Source organism: Nansenia antarctica, assembly GCF_963989245.1.
Source record: "Nansenia antarctica genome assembly, chromosome: 3".
Classification (NCBI taxonomy): Eukaryota; Metazoa; Chordata; class Actinopteri; order Argentiniformes; family Microstomatidae; genus Nansenia; species Nansenia antarctica.
This window is the reverse complement of record NC_137688.1, coordinates 5,756,872-5,780,185: the sequence shown is the minus strand read 5'-3', so window position 1 is coordinate 5,780,185 and position 23,314 is coordinate 5,756,872. Positions and strand designations below refer to the sequence as shown.

The following is a 23,314-nucleotide window of genomic DNA, read 5'->3' as shown; positions in this document are numbered from 1 at the left end:
GTGTGTGTGTGCTTGCGTATGTGTGTGTGTCCTTTCCGATATCAGAAGAAAAGTTGCGACTGTCCGTTGACCAAACCACAGCATGTGTCTGTTTCCCCTCTGATAGCATCCTGGTGTCTCTCCAGACGCCTGACACAGCTAACAGAAACACCCGCCTCTAACCCTGGAACTGCTGCCTCTAACCCTAACCCTGTACTGCTGTCTCTAACCCTAACCCTGTACTGGAGCTGCTGTCTCTAACCCTAACCCTGGAGCTGCTGTCTCTAATCCTAACCCTGTACTGGAGCGTATGTCTCTCTGTCTGGGTTGGAGTTTCTGTCTTTACATTTACATTTACGGCATTTAGCAGACGCCCTTATTCCATAGCGACTTACAATCAATACATTTGACTAAGCAAGTGAATAATCAATTCACCAGTCGTAGCAGGAAGAGTAATCTAGCTCAGGCCTGGAGCCATTGGCAGTCGTCATGATAGAAGAAGGTTTTTATTTGTAATTTTGTAATTTTTATTTTTTTTATTTTTATAGTAGACACTGGATAGACATTCAAGTACAAGGGGGTAGTAGAAATCTCAAGAGAAACAGTCAGGGGGGGGCGGGGGGGAGCAGGTGTCTCTGGAGCTTCTGTCTGGTGGAAGTTGTCGTTGTTGTGGTTGTTGTGGTTGTTGTTGTCGATGTTGCTGAGGGCTTTTTTCCAAGTGGACAGTGACGCCACAGTCTCTCCAAGGGGGGGGGGGGAGTTCTGGTTCCGAACACGAGCGGGTTTCCATGGAAACAATCTAGGGGGAAACAGCTCTCCATTGGCCGCTGTGCTGACGACAGAACAAGCCTGGCTGCTTTTATCTCCTAAGCCGAGGCTGGCGTGGTGGTCACCCCTCCAGGGGAAGAACACACTCTGAAACACAACGTTCCTGTCGTCACTCATCACTACCCGTCTCTACCCATATCTCATAATAAAATACTACTAATAATAATGTTTTATTTGACCATGCAATCAAATGTATTTGCTCTAGTCATAGTCATCGCCCCTGGAGCAATTAGGAGTTAAGTGCCTTGCTCAAGGGACACATGCAGCTTCCTCCTGAGGCGGGGATTAAATTTAAAATAAAAATAAATGTTGCCATTTAGCAGACGCTTTTATCCTGGATTGAACCAGCGACCTTCCAATTGCTGGTGGGGGGGGGGGGGGGGTAAATGGGGGAGGGGGGTGAGGGACTCACCTGTGGGCTTCAGTCTCAGAGCCCGGCTGAAGTACCCTGGGAGCAGTCTCCCCTCAGCGTCCCCTGGAGTCAACAACACCCCGTTCTCTGACCAGAAGAACTGGATACCATCTGGACCACACACACACACACACACACACACACACACACACACATAGACACAGACACAGACACAGACACAGACACACAGGCACACAGACACAGGCACAGACACAGACACAGATACAGACACAGACACACACACACACACACACACGTTTAGACTCTAGTCAGGGGTGCAAACTGGTGATGGCCCAAAAAGGTGACCCATTTTCTTTTTTGTGGCTAACCTTAGGGGGGGGATAGTGCTAGCACTAATGGTGTTAAATAGATATCGCTAGCACTAACAGTGGTCTAACAATGATGCGTGTGTAAGTAGCGGCAGCCCTGACCGTAACACCTGCAGAATTACTATAGTTTACTGTGACTGTGATGCTGTCTGGAATTGTACCTAGCTCCCTGAAGCTAAACGTTATTTCAACAGCAGCAGAGTTCAGCAGACAAGGAGAATAGTTAGCTCGCGCATCATGTGACTTGGATGAGACTTAGACCCCCAACCCCAAAAAAATTGATGACATATTTTGAGATAAAAACGGCTAATTTAGCTGCTAATCTGCTATTGTGCTAGGTTGTGGTGAGTCTTACCAGCCAGGGCTTTGGGGAGGTTGATGAATACAGCCAGGTCACAGTCTGTCCTCATCCCTGGAGAACACACACACACACACACACACACACACACACACACACACACACGTCAGTCTGTCCTCATCCCTGGAGAACACACACACACGTCACAGAGAGTTCCTCTCTAGAAGGCTCTCGCCCTGGGGTAACTCTCCCCCTCTCTCTCTCTCTTTCTCCTCTCCTCTTTTTCTACATCTCATCCTCTCTCACATACACATTTTAAATGCTTTATTTATGTCCACATAAATGTATAATAAATGTACAAAATACACACACACACACACACACACACACACGCATACACACACACACACACACACACACACACACACACACACACACACACACACACACACCACTGATCACCCCGTCCGTCCCAGGCAGGCCGGCGGCCAGGTGGAGGTGTGTCCTGTTCATCCTGCGGAGGCCCTGGGAGCGGATGGAGGGCCAGTGGCGCAGGTAGGACCCGTGGACCGCCTCCAGGGGGCAGTCAGGAGCGCCGGGTCGCACCGCCTTCAGCTCCAAGTCCACCACCTGCCACAGACACACACACACTTATCACTGACACCGCTACTGACACACAACTCGGCCCTTTTACTGCTTATGCTGCTCCATACTAGGGATGTACCCGAATACGAATACGGTATTCGGATAGCACAAATAATGAGATTTAAACAGATACAGATTCTATCCGAAGTTGCTCGATATTATTCAGAGAGAAGAAAAAAAACATGATTGACATGATGGCTGCGTTCGTAAATCTCAGAAAATGTGTTTATTGTGAGTTTTCGGTCTCAAGGCTCTCGGACCATTGTAAACAACAGCTGTGTGACGCGTCACTTATCAATCAAACCAATCAACGGTCTGCAGCGTCACATCGTAGCACGGATAGTAGTCTACCTTTCACTCCCGAGTCAGGAAGGGTAGCTAAAATCAGTACGGGTACTACGGCCTGGTACGGCCCAGTTGGCAGTGGAGAAAGCAAAATAAACCGGGCGCACAAGTTCTGGTACGGTACGGGACGGTAGTGGAGAAGCGCCATTTGTGTAGAATTGTCCAACATGAATGGTCTTGCTATCAATGTGAGCTCAAGTGAAGTGGTTGTGCGCTCCGACAGCGTCTCAAATACCTTTATAGAGGGCTTTTTTCAAAAGTTTTTTTTAATCTTTTTTCTTAAACCACTTCCAACAACCTTCAAACAATCTTCCAGCCAGTGGGTGGGCTGTAATGGCCACGTTCTAACTGCCTCCTGTCAGCAGTGGGATGCCCACTTTTTCCAAGATGGGCATCATTTTCAGAATGGTAATACTATATTGGGGGGATCTTTTTGGAGAATTGTCCAATATGAATGATCTTGCTATCAAATCACATATCACATAAACATGCATTCTGTGTTTCAAAATAAAAGTCTGAACATTTTGATTGGTTACCCCTTTCACCTGACCGTATCACATACGCACACAGCTTCGTTGACCAAATACAGGACAGTATAAACCAGTTGCTAGCTCTCTCTGTGACATAGGGTGCGTTCGTAAATACGCTCTGGAAATCTGATCTGCACTCATGGAATGTCTCTTGTCCAATCAAATTACTTGGTCCCTTTATGACGTTGAACCCAGTGTGCGCTCCGGCGCTATCAGAGCGAATTTATGAACGCACCCATAATATGTGAATGTGGGGTAACATCTACCTACGCTCTCTTAGGATCCCTTAGCTAGCAGAAAGGCTGTCTCTGTCACCTGATTGGCTGGATGACTATGTCTGCTGTCTAGCCGTACCTGCACAGAGTGGCCCTGATTGGCTCGGATCTGCAGTCGCCCGTCCTCCGGGTGAGGGCGGAGCTTAAAGCGCTGCTTGTCATTGGTGGCCACGACCCTCTCCACGTCCGCCAGGGAGAAGGGGAGGAACTGTGGGTGAGCCAGAAGGTCCTCCACCAATAGGAAGCCATCTGGGGGCGAGAGAGGCTCAATATTGTAATACCGGAGAACCCAAATGAGAGAACCAGAATCAGATTTAGGGTTAGGGTTATTCTGAGTGGGGCAGTCCCACTCATTTTTCATTTTATTTGACAGAGATAGTGAAGACAGACAGGAAAGTAAGGAGAGAGAAGCATGTCAGCAGGGCATGGGGCCGGATTCGAACCCATGCCGACATGGGCATTGGGCATACTATGTGTGCACTGTAGACCGCTGTGCTAGACCACTGGACCACCCCAGGCCACAGAATTGTTTTTATTACAACAATGTACGGATACAATGAGTCAAATGATTGGGTACAGATCCAATTAGACATGTGGAGATTATGTGGAGATTATGGGCGTCAAGCAGGCAAACGTGTTCATGTGTAGAGATATGATGACACTGATTGAGGTGGCAGGTCAGATGGCTGTCTTACTGCTGTGGTGCCAGTAGGGTAGTAAGGCTATAGATATCAACTCCAGTAGATATGCGTTTAATTCAACCGTCAGAACACACGGCTCACCAGGGTTTAAGTGAAGGCCCATCTGGTTGGCTCCATGGCGCAGGGCGAACGACAGGGACTTTGACAGACGGACATCCTTGTCCTGTAAGGTAGCACATTTTTATTTTATTTATTTTTATTTGACCAGAAGAGAAGAAATACTTGTCAACATAGAACAATTCATACAATACATTAGTACGGCAAAGACAGTGAAGATAAATAACTAAAAACAAATAGAACCAAAATCAACTAACCTATGTGTGGAAAGAGAGCAGGGTGTGTGTGTGTGTATGCGTGTGTGTGTGTGTGTGTGTGTGTGTGTGTGTGTGTGTGTGTGTGTGTGTGTGTCATCAGGTTTAGGGTCGGTGGAGGTAGGAAATCGGACCTCCACCAGCCTCCCCTGTCACATACAGAACAGACTGTAACTCAGAGGCTACCCATTCTAATTATAGCAACACTAGTTATACACAGGACAGGAGTCTCCCTGAGGTTGGTGTGGTGTATCAGGGGGGTATTCCATCAATGTTACTGTAGTATATTTTTACACATTAATAGCCTTCTTATATTCACGTATATTTTACACATATATTCACGTATATTTTACACATATTACACGTATATTTTTATTACTTCAAATACACTTTATTAAATACTTTTATTATTTCATTTACAAACGATCTCAATTGTCGCACATGCGCTGACACACACACACGAGTTGTCGCACATGCGCTGACACACACACACGAATTGTCGCACATGCGCAGTCACACACACACGCACAGGCCGCTATAAAACCCTGTGCTCAGGGAGGAGCGGATTCTGTCTCTTGACTACCTCGAATCTCGTTGTGACTGTTTAGTGTGCCTGTAATCTGAGGACCCGACCTTTTTTGAATAAATACTTTTAAAACTTTGGCCAGGAGTTTTCACCTCTTCTTTTATCACTGAAACAGAGAAATATTCGACATAAGTGGCAACCACGAAGGGACATTTCCATAGCTCTGGATGATCGGTCGTTTTGCAAATCTTCAGGGGAACAAAGGGTAAGTACAAGGCGAAGCTGTGCAAAATAGACTGTGTAAATCGAATGAGCTATATTTAAACCGAATCTTTAATATATAACTGGGTCGAGGTTAGTCAGAGAGAGCCGGGTTGTAAAACCTGTATTGTGAAAAGTGTTTTAATTGTACGATTTTTATCGTGTGTGTGGTTATTGTGGTATAGCAGAGAAGAAGCTGCTGTAGTCTTGTTTTGAGAACAAGGTATTAGCATAAGCTAGGGGGAGACGTTTTTCTAGCGGGCTAATAACTGTGGTTTGTATCAGGCAATAGTCTGGTGGAGTGTAAAAGCTCAGGAGATAGCTCTATTCAAATGGTATGGAATTGGAATTCCTAGTTTGAAAGAGCAGAGTCCGTGCTAGTGAGCAGAAAATAGCGCTATTTTAGAGATATGCATTGTTAAATTACTTGGGAGCACGGAGGAAAAACGTGGCTAGTTGAAAAGGGCGCCATATTTTTTCTTTGTCTGAAACGCATGTCAGACCTGCGAACAAGGCCGCTAGTTGAAAAGGGCGCCATATTTTTTCTTTTGTGTGAATGCATGTCTGAATTGGCGCCAATTTTTTCCTTTGTGTGAATGGATGCAGACTCAGTAAACACACAGGGCCTAGTAGAAAGCATATGCCATTTTAGAAGTATTTGAATAAGATTATCTTGGCAAATAATACGTTGAACTGCATTGAAAGATATTCTTGAAAATTGCTGTGTCGTGGAGAATAATAATTATTGTGGAAAAGCAGTGTTGTGAAGATTAATCTTACAGTCTTGGCTTCTTTCCCCCTGACATCCATTTTTTTCAAATACACACGCGCGGGTTTTGATAAATTTCAGTACTCATCTCTTAAAAGATAACGATAAAACCATACACATAGACTGGGATTGATAAAAATAGAGATAGAGTGAATTGATCTCGGGGTATTTCAAATAAGTTTAAAGGTACGGTTACTCGGAAAACGGGAGGGAAAACAGGGGCCAGCACATTTTAAACACAGAGAGAGCATGCGGAGCCAATAGGCCCGCTTTACAGAATATTGGTGAAAGAATCTAAAAGGTTAATGCATATATTGATGTTGTGAATGACTTTTCAGTATCACATTGATTTAACTAATTACTTATCAGTTGAATTAATTATTCAGATCATTCATTTTCTGTTTCCCAAAACAATTGATTGATTCCATAAGTTTTAAATCAATGTATATGATGATATAGTGAATAATTCTAACTAATCATTCATTCCTTTCACTTAACAATTGATTTATGTATAGATTGTAAAAGTAAAAAAGATAGATTGTGAGTTTTAGGTAAGACATAGTGATTCTGTAAGACATTGTCGGTGTGGCGGCCTCTACTGGTCGAGACACGATAGGACGTTTTTAATTATTGACTGCCATCTAGTGGAAGAGACACGATAGGACGTTTTTAATTATCTACTGCCATCTAGTGGATGAAACAAGATAGGACGTTTTTAATTGTTTACTGCCCTCTAGTGGATGAAACAAGATAGGACGTTTTTAATTGTTTACTGCCCTCTAGTGGATGAAACACTATAAGACATTTTTAATTGTTTGCTGCTCTCCAGTGGACAGAATACGATAAGACACTTTGGAACACTGGTTCTCCATCAGTGCATCCGCCTGAGGTCGACGACATAGTCTTTTACAATGATAAATGGATGGTTACTTCAATTAATTTAAGTAATTACAAATTGATTTAATTAATTATTCAGATTATTTCATTTTCAGTTTTCACAAAACTTTGATCAATTGGTTTATAGTGGTCTAGGGATGACGTTTTCTTCCACAGGATTACATCAATGAAGTGTAAATGACTAAGTCTAGTTGATTGTGCATTCCTTCCGAGTAGCAGGTCGATTTCCTTACAGATTGTAATTGATAATTGATCATTTTGTTCCTTTCAAATAACAAATCGATTTCCTTACAGATTGTAATGAATAATTAATCATTTTATTCCTTCCCAATGACAAGTCGATTTCTTTACAGGTTGTGATTAATATTCGTGTTTTACATCTTTTTATTTGAAGTTAAGTTCTTTTTTCACAGTTCTTGATTAAAGAATAGCAGAACAGTTTCTATCCGAGGATTGATCAAGCAAGGGGTTGTGGATCAGAAAGACTCAGAGCGTGACCTGCTGTTGTAATTTGATAATTGTGTTGAACAGCCTTTGTAGTTTAATAATTAAGTTGACCTGAACTATAATTAATATTGATTGAGCAATTAACTGACACACCTTCATACATAATAAGGGAAAAAACCATTTAGATTAAAACACATACACATAGATTACATTTAAGTCAATAATACACAATACCACTGAAACAATCCGTTGTTCCGGAGTTGTAGTGTTCTGTGTGGACAGTTGACACAGTTAAGAGTTGGACTAGCATCTGTTTAGCAGATACAGCAACAGAAGGTGGGTTGTAAGAAAAGTACACCTTATAGCATATTTTCAGCATATTAAGCAATATAAATATTTCAGACATGGGAGCCAAACCCAGTAACATTGTGAGGGCTGTTAATACAGACAAGGGAATATTAGCAAATTCATCTCCTGTGGCTATAGTGGAAAAAATGAATCCTCTTGTTAAGGAGATTAGCGAAATATCAACGAAATGGAATATTCGTTGGGCAGACATTGAACAACCATGGCCAGCAGAGGGCACCTTTGATTTACAATTAATTGCAACATTGGAGATACTTATCAATGCACATAAGGCACATCAAAAAGGAAAGATTAGATCAGAGAAACGCAGGTTAGAGTTAGCTATTTTAGACCTCTTCAAGGTAGAGGGGCAGAAAGTAGCATTAGCTTGGAATGAGAAAACAGCTCACATGGATCCAGAAAAAAGAGATGAATTGGCCAAAGCAATGGAAGAGAAAGTGAACATTCCATTCTCACACACAGCTCCAATCTCCAGTCCTCCTCCCTATGCCAAGAGACTGGAGGACAATTCTCAGCGGATCTACCCTCAGGTCCCTGTCCTAAGTACGAGTGGAACCTTCACTATCAAAGATAAGGATGAAAATGTACTAGAGAGGGGAAGAGCGAGAGTGACCGTGGACTTCGAACCAGAGAACAGGTCAGGTGCCAAACAGAAAAAGAAGGAGGAGCCGAGGGGAAAAGGGGACGACAGGAGGGACAAGACGGATGACGGTGAAGATGGCAGTGGAGGAGATAGCAAAGATTCCAGTGATGACAGCAATGCACAAGGAGGCTACAGTGCTCCGATAAGAAAACTACTAGCCAGGGCCGAAAAGCAGGGAGGGAAAATACGCTATAAGAAGGGAAAAGAAGAAAATAGTTCTGAAGATGAGCAGAAGTCTCTGAAGGCAGGGAAGAGAAGAGAGAGCTTAAAGCAAAAGAAGAAGAAGCTGCAGGAAGACAGGGATGAAGAGGAGGGAGAAAGGAGGGCAAGAAAACTCCGTGCGAAAATCCTAAGAAACGAAGAGGACTACAGACAACAGCTGCAGGACCTAGACGTAGAGAGAGAAACGTGTCGTCAATCTCAAGCGGCAGCATCACCTGCATCCCGGTTGAACTCCCCAAGGTCCGGAGCGACACCAAGGCAGGAAGTAAAAACGGAGCCACAAGAGCCACAAGTAAGCGATTATGAAACAGCATCGGAAGAAGAGGAAACTCAGGGGAACTTCCCAGTGCTGATTCGAGGTAACCAGATGGAATATCGTCCTTGGAATCATACGGATCTGTCAGAAGTGATCGAAAAACTCCCAGTCCTGGAAGATGGAGGCCACCCTTGGACGACGCAAGTCGACGTGAGATTGACAGGAACGCACGCTGCTATGGGGGATTTGAAAAGACTCTTAGCTACCATTACAGGATTGGACACCATGCAGGAAATATTGATGAAGGCGGGACTTCATAGATATATCGATACATCCGTTTATGATCCAGAACTCTTCGCAGCAAACAGAGGCAAGCTGTGGAAGGCAATCAGAGAAACATACCCTACTCACATTCACCCAGACAATGTCATTGTGAAGCCCCTGGGGGGAGATGAAAATCCCCGGGGGTTCGTTGCCCGTGTGCACTCCCAATGGAGAAGTGTGACAGGGAAGGATGCCGAAGATAACCCGTTAGAAAAAGCCATAATCAGGGAAAAGATTCAACAAGGTCTCCCTACCCCAGTTAAGAACAAGTTAGCAGAAGTGGTGGGGCTACGACACATGAGCAAGGCTGTTTATATAGACAACATAGCACACCAAGTAGAATTATTTAGAAAGAAGATTCAGGCACAGAAGGCACAAGACGAGGACTCACTCAGAAAACTAACTCAAGTGCAATTGACAGAAGGCAAGAAAACCAGAGAGAGAGAGCAGACTATAGCCCTACAGGTCCCATCTCAGCCACAGCAACTGCAAATTGTCCCTCCCCAGTCATACCCACAGGGGCCACAAGGGGGGAATCCATACCCACAGGGGCCACCAGGGGTGCAAGTGGTTCCATACAACCAGCCTGGCCAAGGACCACCACAAGAGGGGTGGACCGCAGCACCGAGGAGGGTACTAGGACCATGTTTCGTATGCGGCCAGTATGGACACTTAAAACGTACCTGCTTTAAGAAGAACCAGGGGGGCGCAGGGGGGAAACAGAAAGGAGGATATAAGCCCCCTGCTGCACCGGCTCCAGGAGTGGTGAACCCCTATGGAGGCCCAGCAGCTGCGCTATAGGGGTGCCCAGAAGATCCGAAAGGGGGGTGCCAGCTGGTGGTGACAAACAGGCCTGAAGATGAACCTACAATATGGGTGTCGGTCAACCAACGTCCATTAGAATTGATGGTGGACAGTGGAGCAGCCTACACCTGTCTGAAGCCTGAAGACGCCACGCACCTTCCTATGTCTGGGAAATATGTGAAGACAATCGGATTCGAGGGAATTAAACAGCTGATCCCTACCACTGAGCTTGTAAGCTTAGAGTACAAAGGACAGAGAGCAGATCTGTCAATACTTGTATCAGAACACACGCCAATAGGGCTACTAGGGAGAGATGCACTATGCCAGTTAAATTGTACCGTGAAATGCACACCGGACGGCTGTCAGGTGACAGTGCCACAAGAGAACAGACAACTGTCTGTCATGATGGACAACAACGCATCTATGGTATATTGGGTGGGAGGGCTTAGCCCAGACCTAATGGAACCAGCAAGGATGTGGGACAATTATATCCTGGCACACATGGCAGAGGCCAGAAGGCCTACTGATCCATTGCATTGTACACTCCAGTATTTTAGAGAAGTTGCAGATGCAACCCCAGATGAGTGGCTGAAGCATCAGCCAAAACAGGTACAGCTTAGTGCAAGTTGTATAATCCTAGGCCCTCAGGGAGTGGCTATGAAGATAAACAGTGACACTTATCTAGATCAGGAGCATAAGATTGAGGGTAGCATCCCTCATGTGACACTTATGATATCTGAACACTATAAGCAGAAGCATTTAGGGGCAATGATGGCAGACTCAGAAAAAGCCAGATTTGTAACGACAAAAGAAAACCCTGCTATCTGGAGGAGCATTGATGGACAGTTCACAAAACTGATGATCTCTGCTCAAGGAATAGGACATCCGCAGACTGTGAAGCTAATGAACCAGCTAATCCTTCCTGTACAAGCTGACAGAGACCTCAGAGAAGAAATGATGCAGAATGTGCCAGCCGACCTGTGGGCAAAGAACAGTACAGACATTGGATTTGTGAAATCAGCTCGTCCATTGAGAGTTGAACTCATACCGGGTGCAGAACCCCCTTGGAAAAACCAATACCCATTGAAACAGGAAGCAATTGATGGAATTGAGCCACAGATCAAAGGACTGTTAGAGGCAGGAGTCCTGAAGATAACTCAATATCCGTTAAGCAATACACCTCTTCTGCCAGTGACGAAACCTGATGGTTCATATCGTCTGGTACATGACCTACGGGCTGTGAATGAGGTAGTCGTCAGCTATCCAGCTGAAGTTCCTGATCCTCATGTGCTGTTGACTCAGATTCCATCTACAGCCAAAGTATTTACAGTGATTGATTTATGCGGGGCTTTCTTTTCTATACCTCTTAGTGTAGAAAGTCAAGGGTTATTTGGGTTTACCTACAAAGGTCAGCATTATCAATATACCAGAATGCCACAGGGGTACAAACACAGTCCTCATGTTTTTAATCAGGTCTTAAGGGAGGACTTAGACGGGTTAGAACAGATGATAAGTAGTACTGCCATTCAGTACATGGATGACATACTCCTTTGTGCCCCAGATGAAGAAACATGTCACAGGGATTCCGTTAAACTGTTAAAGGTTTTGGCGGAGAAGGGACACAAGGTGTCTAAAAAGAAGCTACAGTATTGTCAGGAAAAGGTAACTTACTTAGGACAATCCATTACACAGGGACATCGCAGCGTCACAAATGAACATTTGGAAGCTATTCAGAAGGCTCCAAAACCACGAACGGTTAGGGAAATGATGATGTTTTTGGGCATTACTGGGTATAGTTCAGCATGGGTGGAGGATTACTCTAGACTAGTCGCTCCATTGAGGGGGATGATTAAGGAAACAGGTAGCGATAACCTCCAATCTTGCATTACTTGGACAAGGGAAGCTGATTTGGCGTTTGAGACAATTAAACACAAATTGCAAGAAGCGCCAGCTTTAGCGCTTCCAGATTATTCCAAAGAATTTGGATTGTATGTTTCTTCTTCAGCCGAGGGGAAGTATGCCTGCGCTGTTCTTACGCAACCAACAGGCATTGGACCTAGTCCACAGCCCATAGCCTATTACTCTGTCGCATATTCAGAGGTAGAAATGGGTTTCGCGCCATGTTACAGAGCAATGGCCGGGGCTTATCTTATGTACGAGAAGGCAACAGCCTTAACAATGGGGTACCCAATTACCATTCTCTGCCACCACAGTCTAAGGAACCTCTTGAATCAAGGCAAGTACACTTTGACGATGCCTAGGATTAGGGATTATTACAGGATGTTGGAAAGGGAAGATGTAACCTTACTAAGATGTAACACACTTAACCCAGCAGAGACCTTGCCAACCCCAGAAGATGGGGAACCACACGATTGTGTGAAGGAAGCTACGAGGTACTCTAAGCTTAGAGCAGATCTACTAGCTTTGCCTTTAAAGGAAGCTGACGTTGAGTATTGGACTGATGGATCTTGTTACCGGGTAGGAGAACATTTACGTGCCGGGTATGCCATAGTCCGATCCCAAAATTCGGAGTTCATTGTGGAACAAGCCGAGGCTGTTCCTCAGCCTTGTTCAGCTCAGTTGGCTGAATTGATTGCCCTCACAGAAGCATGCAATTTGGGAACCGGACAAAGAGTGACAGTATACACAGACTCTGCCTATGCCCACAATGTGTGTCATTTACATGGAGCTGTATGGAAGGGACGGGGTTTTAAGAAAACTGATGGTTCGCCTATTCAGCACCACGCTCAAATCATGAAGCTGTTACAAGCCATGATGAAACCAAGGGAATTAGCCATAGTGAAGTGTGCCGCACACAGATCTGACTCATCACATGTCACACAAGGTAACAGGGCTGCAGATGATGCAGCCAAAGCTATTACAGGAGCAGACAAAGCAGGTAAAGTTCTGCTGGTCACACATGAAGTACAGTTACAGGGCATGGTCACGCTTGAGGATTTGTTGATGTTACAGAGTGAGGCAAATGCGCTAGACAAAAACTTATGGTTAACAAGAGGAGCTAGTCAGGATGACACAGGTCTATGGAGAAATCATGAGGGGCTGGTTGTGGCACCCCCAGATTTATTAGGCGTACTGATACAGGAAGCCCATGGATTAGCACATGTGTCCAGGGGGGAGGTAAGACGCAAGATCACCAAGGAATATGGTTTTTGGGCTCCATATTTGTTGGAACAAATAGACCATGTCCTTGGTCAATGTGTGGTCTGTTTGAAGAACAATATCAGACCTGGAATACCAGTGGGAACTGGGCATATCCCTACCCCAAACGGGCCAATGAAACATTTAGTGATTGATTATGTGGACATGATTCAACCTATTGCAGGATACAGGTACATGCTAGTTGTAGTAGACAGGTTCAGCAGATGGGTAGAAGCTTGCCCCACTCGAAGAAAGGATGCTCAGTCTGTAGCAAAGTTCCTATGCAGGGAAGTCATGCCTAGGTTTGGAATTCCAGATAGGATATCGTCAGACAATGGTAAGGAATTTGTGGATAAGACGGTAAAGCTTATACTACAAAAGTTGGGAATCAAGCAGAGACTTGGGTGTATTTACTCACCTCAAAGCCAGGGGATAGTAGAGAGGATGAACGGGGTCCTTAAGAACCGTCTTTCTAAGGTCTGTAAGCATACAGGTCTTAATTGGTTGGAAGGACTCCCTCTTGCATTGATGGCCTGTCGTTCCAGTGAGATTCGAGGGCTGCACTTGACTCCCCATGAACTGGTAATGGGGAGGATAATGACAGCTCCCTGTGTACGAACCAGTGGGAAAGGGCCAAGTTTGGCTCTCCTGGAGAGTGACATGAAAGCCTATGTACAGTACATGACTAACCGGCAAAAGAGTATCTCTTCTTATGTGCTCCACAAACAGGAACGTGAAGAGGAGGTGAACGCACAGGAGAGGAAGGACGCGTTGCAACCGGGTGACAAAGTATACGTGAAGGTCTACAGACGGAAGTGGCATGAGGCTCGACGGGAAGGACCATACGAGGTCGTTCGGTGCACTGGGACTGCCCTCCAAATCAAGGGGTCCCCCACCTGGTATCACGTTCATCACTGCATCAAGGCACCCAATGAGGACGATGAGGGAGAACCTCAGCAGGATGGTGAGGAGGCCCCTGGGGACGAGGAAGTCCACAGCTTGGACATCCAGGCTGACGAAGATGTTGGTGAGTATCTGCGCCATGATGCAGATGATGCCGGGGGCCTCGTCCCAGACCCTGTCCAGCCCACTGATGAGTGGGTCAACGGAGACCGTGAAGGATCCAGTGACTGCGACACCCCTCTTGGGGGTTCTACCGAGCCTGGTGTTGCCCCTGTTGTCACCCCTTCCGACCCTGACAATGCTCCAGACGGAGATGTCAGCAACCCGGGCGGATGCCCGGACCGAGGTACCATTGAGAGACACAGACCTGTCAGTGATACACCTCAACCAGACAGACCCCGTAAAACACCAAGGCCAATTAGGAGGAAACTCAAGCCATGCCGTTTCAGAGACTAATATACCCCTTAGTGTTCCTACCCCATTGACTTCTTTGGACAATGTTACACTTTACTCACACACTGTTATGCCTGGACGTCAGAGAAGAATGATCATAGCAAGTAGAGCTTTTGCTTGCCCACATTCACGTTGTACTATTGATGATTGTTTGATCTATACCGCCGAAGAGAGCGAGTGGTATTTATTGGATACTAAATATGTTACACTTGATCAGTACTCAAGCAACATGCAAGAAACTCGTGTGACATTAACTAATGTTGACCAGGAAGAGAGCTCGTATTGGTGTGCTAGACGTGATATCGGTGAACCGGTGTCTAGTAAATCCAACAATTTTAAGGACAAAATTTGTAGGACCAGGCCTGACTTTCCACACCACTATAGGTTGGACTGTGAGACATTGGTGCATAAATATGTTCACGATGAGTTACCAGGAAAGGTTGAAAATGTTGCTGTGAAGGCTCCTACGAAGGCGATTGTAGTCGCTACTGACGATTATTTGTTGTATGATTCTAATCACCTGGGGACACGGTCCCACCCTAATTCTGCCACTAGTATCATGAAAGATTTTGCTTCAAAAATGAATTATTCTGATTGCTGGATTTGTCAACAGGTCCCTGTAAGTGCGTCTGCTCCTATGTTTTTCCCCATACCGTTAACTAAAGCAGAATGGCTTCATTATAATTGGCAGGGTTTAGCCCCATTTGTTTTACAGGGCAAGAACCAGAGCTCTTCTTGTCAGCCCAGCACGATTCTGGTTCCTTTAAATTCTTCCTATGCAGGTGTGGATATTGGTGTGTTGGAACGTCTGACAGCAGCGGTTAACAAACACCATAGGCCTAGCGGTGTGGGGAAGGTTATTATTGATAGGCTTACACATTTGTCACAACCAACAGGTCCGAAGAAGATATATATTATCCAAGCTATGTTCGCTCAATTAAATGGTACTGCATTGAGTCCTCATCTGTCATGTTCTGGGAGTGTGACTTCTACACGGTGGAGGGGTTCAGTTGTTATTTCTGGATTAAAATGTAAAGTTGTTGATTGTGCTATGGTGCCTCAAATGAAATTACATGATACCAATACTACCAGACGGCAGAGAGGCACCACGCAGCTTAAAGTCATGCCTCTCGTAAATGTTACAACCTGTATTGACATTCAAGTACGGCCCAAGATCAGCTCGGTTCGTCAGTTAGGGGCTGCGTCTTGTATAGGTGGAACCATTTTCTCGTATCCTGGTACGGAGCTTCAACTCCCGGAACATGTGTTTCTTGTGTGTGATAATGATGCATTCTCTAAGCTTCCTGCTTTGATTGAGGGTGGTTGTTATTTGGCTCATCTGATACCTTTGATTAGGAAAGTTACTCGGGAGGAGATGTCTGTACTTCACAAACAAGCAACCCATCGTAGTCGTAGGGCGTTGTCTACCGCTCAGAAGTTTTTTGGCCTAATATTCCCAAGTTATGGTGTCTACAACTCTCAGACTGAATTAAGTGCCTTATCATCCGTTCTTGAAAAACACATTAATGCTTCGGATGCTGTAGTGTCTGCCCTGGCCACTGAATTGACTGAAACTAAGAATGTAGCTCTCCAAAATAGAATGGCTTTGGACATTATTTTGGCCAGTCAGGGTGGTACTTGTGCTTTGATAGGCGGTGAATGCTGCAGTTATATTTCGGATTCTGGTAACGCTTTGCATGATTTTCATGAATCTAACAAGAAGGGTGTAGAGGATTTACATAAAGAACACGGTTGGAATATGTTAGATTTCTTTGATTCTGCTTTTTCAGGTATTGGTAATATGATCAGGTCCGTCGCTATTATTTTTGTTGTCATTATCATCTGTATTATGTTACTTGGTATTTTGATCAAATGTTGTGGAAAGTGTATTTCTGATGTTCCTATTAATGCTTTAATGTTGACCAACATAGCTGATGAGCAAAAGCTGGATTCTGTTTTGCTTTCTGATTTTGTTTCCTCTTTTGATGATTTGTTTATTAAGTGATGTTTTATGATTATTTGCTTCGATTACTGTTTGTTTCTTTCTATATCATGTGTTTGATGTCAGTTGAGAAGTGGTGTGGTGGTTATGCAAAGATAGGAAAGCGGTTCTGTTCCTAGCGCAACGAAGAAAACGCTCTTGACTGGGAGAGGATATCAATCTGAGACAGCGGTAAAGGCTGTTCTCCAACTGGGTTCATGTGCTAGTAACCTCTGTCCCTGGCGCTTCAAGGACAAAGAAAACATCGGTCGTTGGAAGTTTCTATATTAATTTGTGCATGATGGACTGTGTTTAGTTTACTTGTGGTTGTTATTTTCAAGGTTCTTTTTGTTATTGGTTGGTTTCTATTTTTTGCATGATGTCTTTGGGTTCTTAATAGTTATTTTTTATTTTTTTATTTTTTATTTTTTTATATTTTCTTAGCTGTGATATGTGGGGTTTGTGTTTTTGTTTTGGTTTTTGTGATCATTTAGTTTCGGAACACCCTCTGGGTGGTCCGAGGGGGGATGTGTAGTATATTTTTACACATTAATAGCCTTCTTATATTCACGTATATTTTACACATATATTCACGTATATTTTACACATATTACACGTATATTTTTATTACTTCAAATACACTTTATTAAATACTTTTATTATTTCATTTACAAACGATCTCAATTGTCGCACATGCGCTGACACACACACACGAGTTGTCGCACATGCGCTGACACACACACACGAATTGTCGCACATGCGCAGTCACACACACACGCACAGGCCGCTATAAAACCCTGTGCTCAGGGAGGAGCGGATTCTGTCTCTTGACTACCTCGAATCTCGTTGTGACTGTTTAGTGTGCCTGTAATCTGAGGACCCGACCTTTTTTGAATAAATACTTTTAAAACTTTGGCCAGGAGTTTTCACCTCTTCTTTTATCACTGAAACAGAGAAATATTCGACATTACTAAAGGAAAATCCAGGCTTCTTTTTTTTTTTACAAGTATCGCAAGATTGATCAAAATACACCTGGATTTTCCTTTAGCGACGTTGATGGAATACCCCCCAGTACTCTGAATTAGTACCCTTTCCCTCACTATTTTACTTTTGTAAATGACAAAATGCCAATTAATTGGAACATTTTCATGTCTCTCACCTCTCCAGCATGACAACCACGCCTCCCTCTTCCTCCTCTTCCTCCTCTGTGTCTGTCAGTGTCCATGTGCAGGGAGGTTGTTCATTAAAGTCAGTCAAACTCTCATCTTTGGATTCAGTTAACTAGCTACCTAGATACATTTGATTGTGTGTACGCATTCATTTATCTTCGATGACTGACAAGCAACATGCCTCTAGGACATACGTCCAGACTGTACAACCATGAACCTGCAGTGGAGCAATAACACCTTCACTGACAACATGAGTCGTAAACAAGCATGCCTATTCTTCTTCTTTTTCTTCTGTTGGGTTTAACGGCAGCTTGCGTCCTTAACGTTGCACTACTGCCATCTTCTGGATGTATCCAGCTCCTACATTACCCAGCTCGTCAAAGTCTCCCTATCATTACATGTACATTTACATTAGGGATGCAACCTTAGCAAATATAAAAAATATGTTATAAGTCAAAAATAAAAACCCATCTTTTTAATATTGCCTCAAGCATGCACTTCCATTACCACTTCCACTGTGTATATATTCCTATCACGTATATACTCCTACAATATATACATATGTATTAGTATTATATTTATTATATATGTATATATTTATTATTATAATTATTATTATTATTATTATTATTATTATATTTATTATATAAATACATTTATACAACAGTTAGTTCCGACCAAGTAATTTGATTGGACAAGAGGCATTCCATGAGTGCTGCTGATACACAGTATAACAGCACTGGGACTTTTAACTATGTATCACTCCACCGCACAGATGTTCTACTAAATGACCGTTAATTAGACTACATGTGTGTGTTCACGTTACTAGGCAACCGTCCATTTGAAGTTCAGTTGCGGAACATTTTTTTGTTTATTTTTAGAATAATATTGTAACACTGTAATGTAATATTCTTAATAAGGATGCACGGACACAGACTCAAGGTAGGCAAAAAAAAAGTGTGACTTTACTCGTAAACTTCAAGGTACGGAATTAAATAAACAAAACAAACAAACAAACTCCTATCCGGCGGGTGGCAGTAGAGAGCAGCTTGTTACAATGTTATCCTTTAAACACCACAGAGGAAGCTCTCCGTTCTGCCCAGTAGGTGAGAAATGCTACAACATTATGTCCTAAAATGTCTTTATATGACCGTTGTATGCTGTGCATGGCAACAGTATGTATAGCTACGTGTCTGATAACGAGTCATTCTTTCAAACGTCAGGTTCATTTAGCAGAGAAAGGTTTACTGAAAGGGGTTTTATTGAGATAAACTAGGAGCAGCGAGCTAGCAGAAGGGCTACAGTAACAGTAACAGTTTGTCAGACAAACAGAATCATGTCTTCAAAACATCTCAGCCTCCAAACATCAGGACACCCTAACCCTAAACTAGGACATGTTTATAATGCCACGACAACAGTGGGATGTTATTTAACCTGGCTGACCTGATGGCTGTGTAACTAATGCCTAATATGGAACTATCCCAGTAGCTTATTGTTACATTCATGTGTATGTGATGTAAAGGGTGGATGTGATTGTGATATAAAGGTGAAAATATGTTTTCCCTGAGTTGTCCTCATTGGTTAAACTGGTATTATTAAACACTCATAACATGCAGTAATGTTAAATAACTGGTATTAAACACTCATAACATACAGTAATGTTAAATAACTGGTATTACACATTCATAACATACAGTAATGTTAAATAACTGCCATATATTGAAAGCTGAAGCAATCTTGGAAAAAGGGGCAAAAGCACAGCCTATTCCTAGGACATTTTCGGACACGTTTATAGCCATGAAAACAAAAATAAATCCAGGCGGGATGTTTGATTAATAATTAATAATAGGGTTAAAATGGCTCATAGTTTAAGTGGCATGCCAAAATCTCATCAGAGAAACTTTAAAGAAAGTTTGGTTGCAAATTACTTTGAGAGGATTTGATGTGCATACTATTGAAAATCAATTAATCAGTTGCCATCTCTATGATCGATTTGCTCAGAAAGGGGACCATTTCCTCTTTGTAGAATCGCACACAGACAATTTATTTATTACATTTCCTTGACATGTTTGTAGTTTTGGGAACTGTATTTCTCAGCTGTAACAAAATGAATGAATGAATCGTTTAACGACCACACGACCTAGGTCGGTGGAATTTGTTTTCGGTACAGGTGGGAAAGCTCAATACAGCAGTGTCAAAAACATACATACATTACACACATTGCACATAACTATCACATGGACATGTACACATAACCACAGGACAAGAACATAGTCAATATTTACAATTGTCAATATTTACAATTTGTATACCCATTTTATTTGTATACAATTTGTATACCCATTGTAACTTCATATTCATTATATTCAGCACCATACCAGTGGCTACAAACATGTTCTTTAGTCAAAGAGATATTAGAAAAGGTCTTAAGGAAATTATTCAATGATATCATAGGGGGTAATTTTTCCTTAGGATCCTTTTGACTACAGAACGAAGAAAATGGCAGTTTTCACATGTGTAGACACTGGTATGGTGTTGGAGATAGGCCTAGTTAATGTGATGTTATACATTTGTGAAGTGTCCCTTTACAGCATTGTTTTCTTGTCTCAATTGTCAGATGTGTTGTATAACCGTTGTATAAAAGCAATGGTCCTCTGTGGCTCAGTTGGTAGAGCAGGGTGCTAACAACACTTAGGTTGTGGGTTCGATTCCCTCTAGGACCATATATCCTGAAAAATGTATGCACTCATTGCAATGTAAGTCGCTTTGGATTAAAGCGTCAGCTAAATGGCATATATTATTATTCATATTATTCTATCAATAATGCCCTTGAGGCATTGGTAGAGGTAGATGTCACAGTTAAATGACGCCTGCTGTGTCTCGTGCCTATGAACTCCCTTCACCCGTGACGATATTGACGATAAATTGCGGTCTCTCTGGCATTATTGCTTAATTATACAAAGGTCAAGGAATGTAGGCCTCAGATGTACCAGATGGCTTGTCATTGAGGGAGGGAGAGCGAGAGAGAGAGCGAGAGAGAGAGAGAGAGAGAGAGAGAGAGGGAGGGAGGGAGGGAGGGAGGGAGAGAGAGAGGGAGAGAGAGACAGAGGGGGGGAGAGGGAGAGAGAGAGAGAGAGGGAGGGAGAGAGAGGGGGAGAGGGAGGGAGGGAGGGAGAGAGAGGGGGAGAGGGAGGGAGAGGGAGAGAGAGAGAGAGAGACAGAGGGAGAGAGAGAGAGTCTCACACAACAGGTGATAAGAAACAAAATACAGTATGGTGCCTCTCCTCTTCCCCTTCCTCCTCCATCTTCCCCTTCCTCCTCCATCTATCCCCCCCTCTTGCTGCTGGCTGTCGCCCCCCCCCCCCCTGCTTGCTGCTCTGTGTTAGGCCATAACAGCTGAGGCCTCCCCTCCAGGCTCAGGTGGTTGTTCATCATCTCCCTGACAGCAGCAGGACCAGGGACATGAGGGGATCAACACGTTGGAGGAACATATGGTTCATCTTCTTTTTTTTTTTATGTTTTCCTATGGTGGGACTTGTTTGTTTGACATATGGGGGGACTTGTTTGTGTATGCGGTGGTGATACAGTATGCCAATTGAACCTCAAACCTCTCTGCCATCTGTGGGTGGCGGCTGTGGCGCAGGAGGTAGAGCTGCCGTCTAATGATCGCAAGGTTGCCGCTATTGGTGTGTGAATGTGTGTGTGAATGGGTGAATGAGAGGCCGTTGTAAAGCGCTTATGGATAAAGGCGCTATATAAGTGCAGTCCATTTACCATTTAAATCTGCCTGACAGGGCTACCTTTTGGTTTGGAGAGGCTGGGATTAGGGATGCTCCGATTTATCGGCCACCGATTTAAATCGGCCGATTTCACTCCAAATGACTCGATCGGTGATCGGCAAAAATGGCCGATCGCAAAAACCGATTTTTTTTTTTTCTTTATTTTTTTTTAAATTTTTTTTTACTGGGGAAGACAGATAACTGAACAGAGAACATAGGAGGACGTAACAGTATGTAAACCATGAAGGCCACGTTTATGATGTCTTTTATACAGCCATATCGACTGACTTGGGCTTCAGGCCCTAACTGGGTGATAGGCCAGACCTTTACTATGCCATAAAAATGGGTCTGCGTTTGCTTGGTGCCTAATGGATCAAAACTTTTGTCTAAAAAGCAAAAAATATGTAGGCTATCCAGTCAGTAGGCCTACAGTTATGTATTTTTTTTTTAAATCGGTATCGGTATCGGTTGATCTTGAGGAAAAAAATCGGTGATCGGTATCGGCCCCAAAAATCCAGATCGGAGCATCCCTAGCTGGGATAGCTAAACAGATGATGAGTTGTATCTAAAACATGTCATGTAGCCTAAGCAGTTGTACCTAAAACATGTCATGTAGCCTAAGCAGTTGTATCAGTGGTTTCTGTCCTTGTCTGTGGTGACACAGCTGTTAAACAACTCCAACTAAAAATGGAAAACAAAGTGAATACGGTACAACAGCAACTCTCTGTACAAACTGTTAAAAGAGACCAGGTCAGAGCAACACGATTGGTCCACTGCGCGGTGTGTTTGCCGGGGCTGCTGGGAGTGGTGATGTCAGGGCTCTGAGCTCAGGACTGATTAACCTTCAACTAATTGGGCCCCTCATCTGTTCTAAACCCCCCCGTGAACCTAGTCTCTCTCTCTCTCTCTCTCTGTCTCTCTCTGCGTGTCTCTCTGTCTCTTTCTCTCTGTCTCTCTCTCTCTCTCTGTCTCTCTCTCTCTCTCTCACTCTGTGTCTCTTGTTATGTCTCCCTCCCTCCCTCTCTCCCTCCCTCCCTCTCCCCCTCTCCCTCCCTCCCTCTCCCCTCTCCTCCCTCTCTCCCTCCCTCCCTCTCTCCCCCTCCCTCTCCCCCTCTCCCTCCCTCCCTCTCTCCCTCTCCCCCTCTCCCTCCCTCCCTCTCTCCCTCCCTTCAACTAATTGGGCCCCTCATTTGTTCTAACCCCCCCTGTGAACCTGGCACCAGACCTGAGTACCCTTCTCCTCAGTGCTACCCTCTAGGTTAAGTATGATTGGTTTGGACCACTTCGCTATCAAGAGGCAATTAATAACAACTAGAAAGAGGAAGTTCCTGAAGAAACTTTGTTGGCTTACTAAAAGTGTAGGCTAATTATGGCTAGATTATGTGCAAATATAGATGTTTTGAGTTTGACACGACGGTCTCTTGTCTCTTAGATCTCCGGGAGGCAGAGCAGCACTTCAACCTCGCCGTCACCATGGAAACCAGGAGGAGGAGGAGACCTTGAGGAGGTCCAGCTGTCTCTCAGACCGCCGTGCGGCGCATTACCACTGTGCCCACCAGAGGGCGCCCTCTTCAACACTCCAGTAGGTGGTTCTTCAACACTTCTTCACAGGCCTGATGTGTTGATCACATGCACAGACAGACAAACACACACACACACTCAGGAGATGAGAGAGAACCTTTTCTTCATCAGCATTGTTTTC

The 23,314-nt window shown here is 44.0% G+C and overlaps 1 protein-coding gene and 1 pseudogene across 2 annotated transcripts in view; one reads left to right on the top strand and one right to left on the bottom strand.

The window, feature by feature from the left end:
- Nucleotides 1-757: 757 nt before the first annotated feature.
- Nucleotides 758-17,889, bottom strand: LOC308152661 (tRNA 2'-phosphotransferase 1-like; the record flags this gene model as incomplete). Its single annotated transcript, XM_080525699.1, has 7 exons — nt 758-894; nt 1,220-1,330; nt 1,904-1,960; nt 2,299-2,476; nt 3,721-3,890; nt 4,424-4,505; nt 17,824-17,889. 7 exons carry the CDS (start codon nt 17,887-17,889, stop codon nt 869-871), a joined length of 690 nt encoding a protein of 229 aa, XP_080381825.1. The 3' UTR covers nt 758-868.
- Nucleotides 17,890-18,754: 865 nt separating this feature from the next.
- Nucleotides 18,755-23,314, top strand: part of LOC308153221 (fermitin family homolog 3-like) — a 9,295-nt pseudogene continuing 4,735 nt past the window's right edge. Inside the window, exons 1-2 of the transcript XR_013938015.1 lie at nt 18,755-18,775; nt 23,045-23,194. The product of XR_013938015.1 is annotated as a fermitin family homolog 3-like (transcript). The remainder of the gene's footprint in view (nt 18,776-23,044; nt 23,195-23,314) is intronic.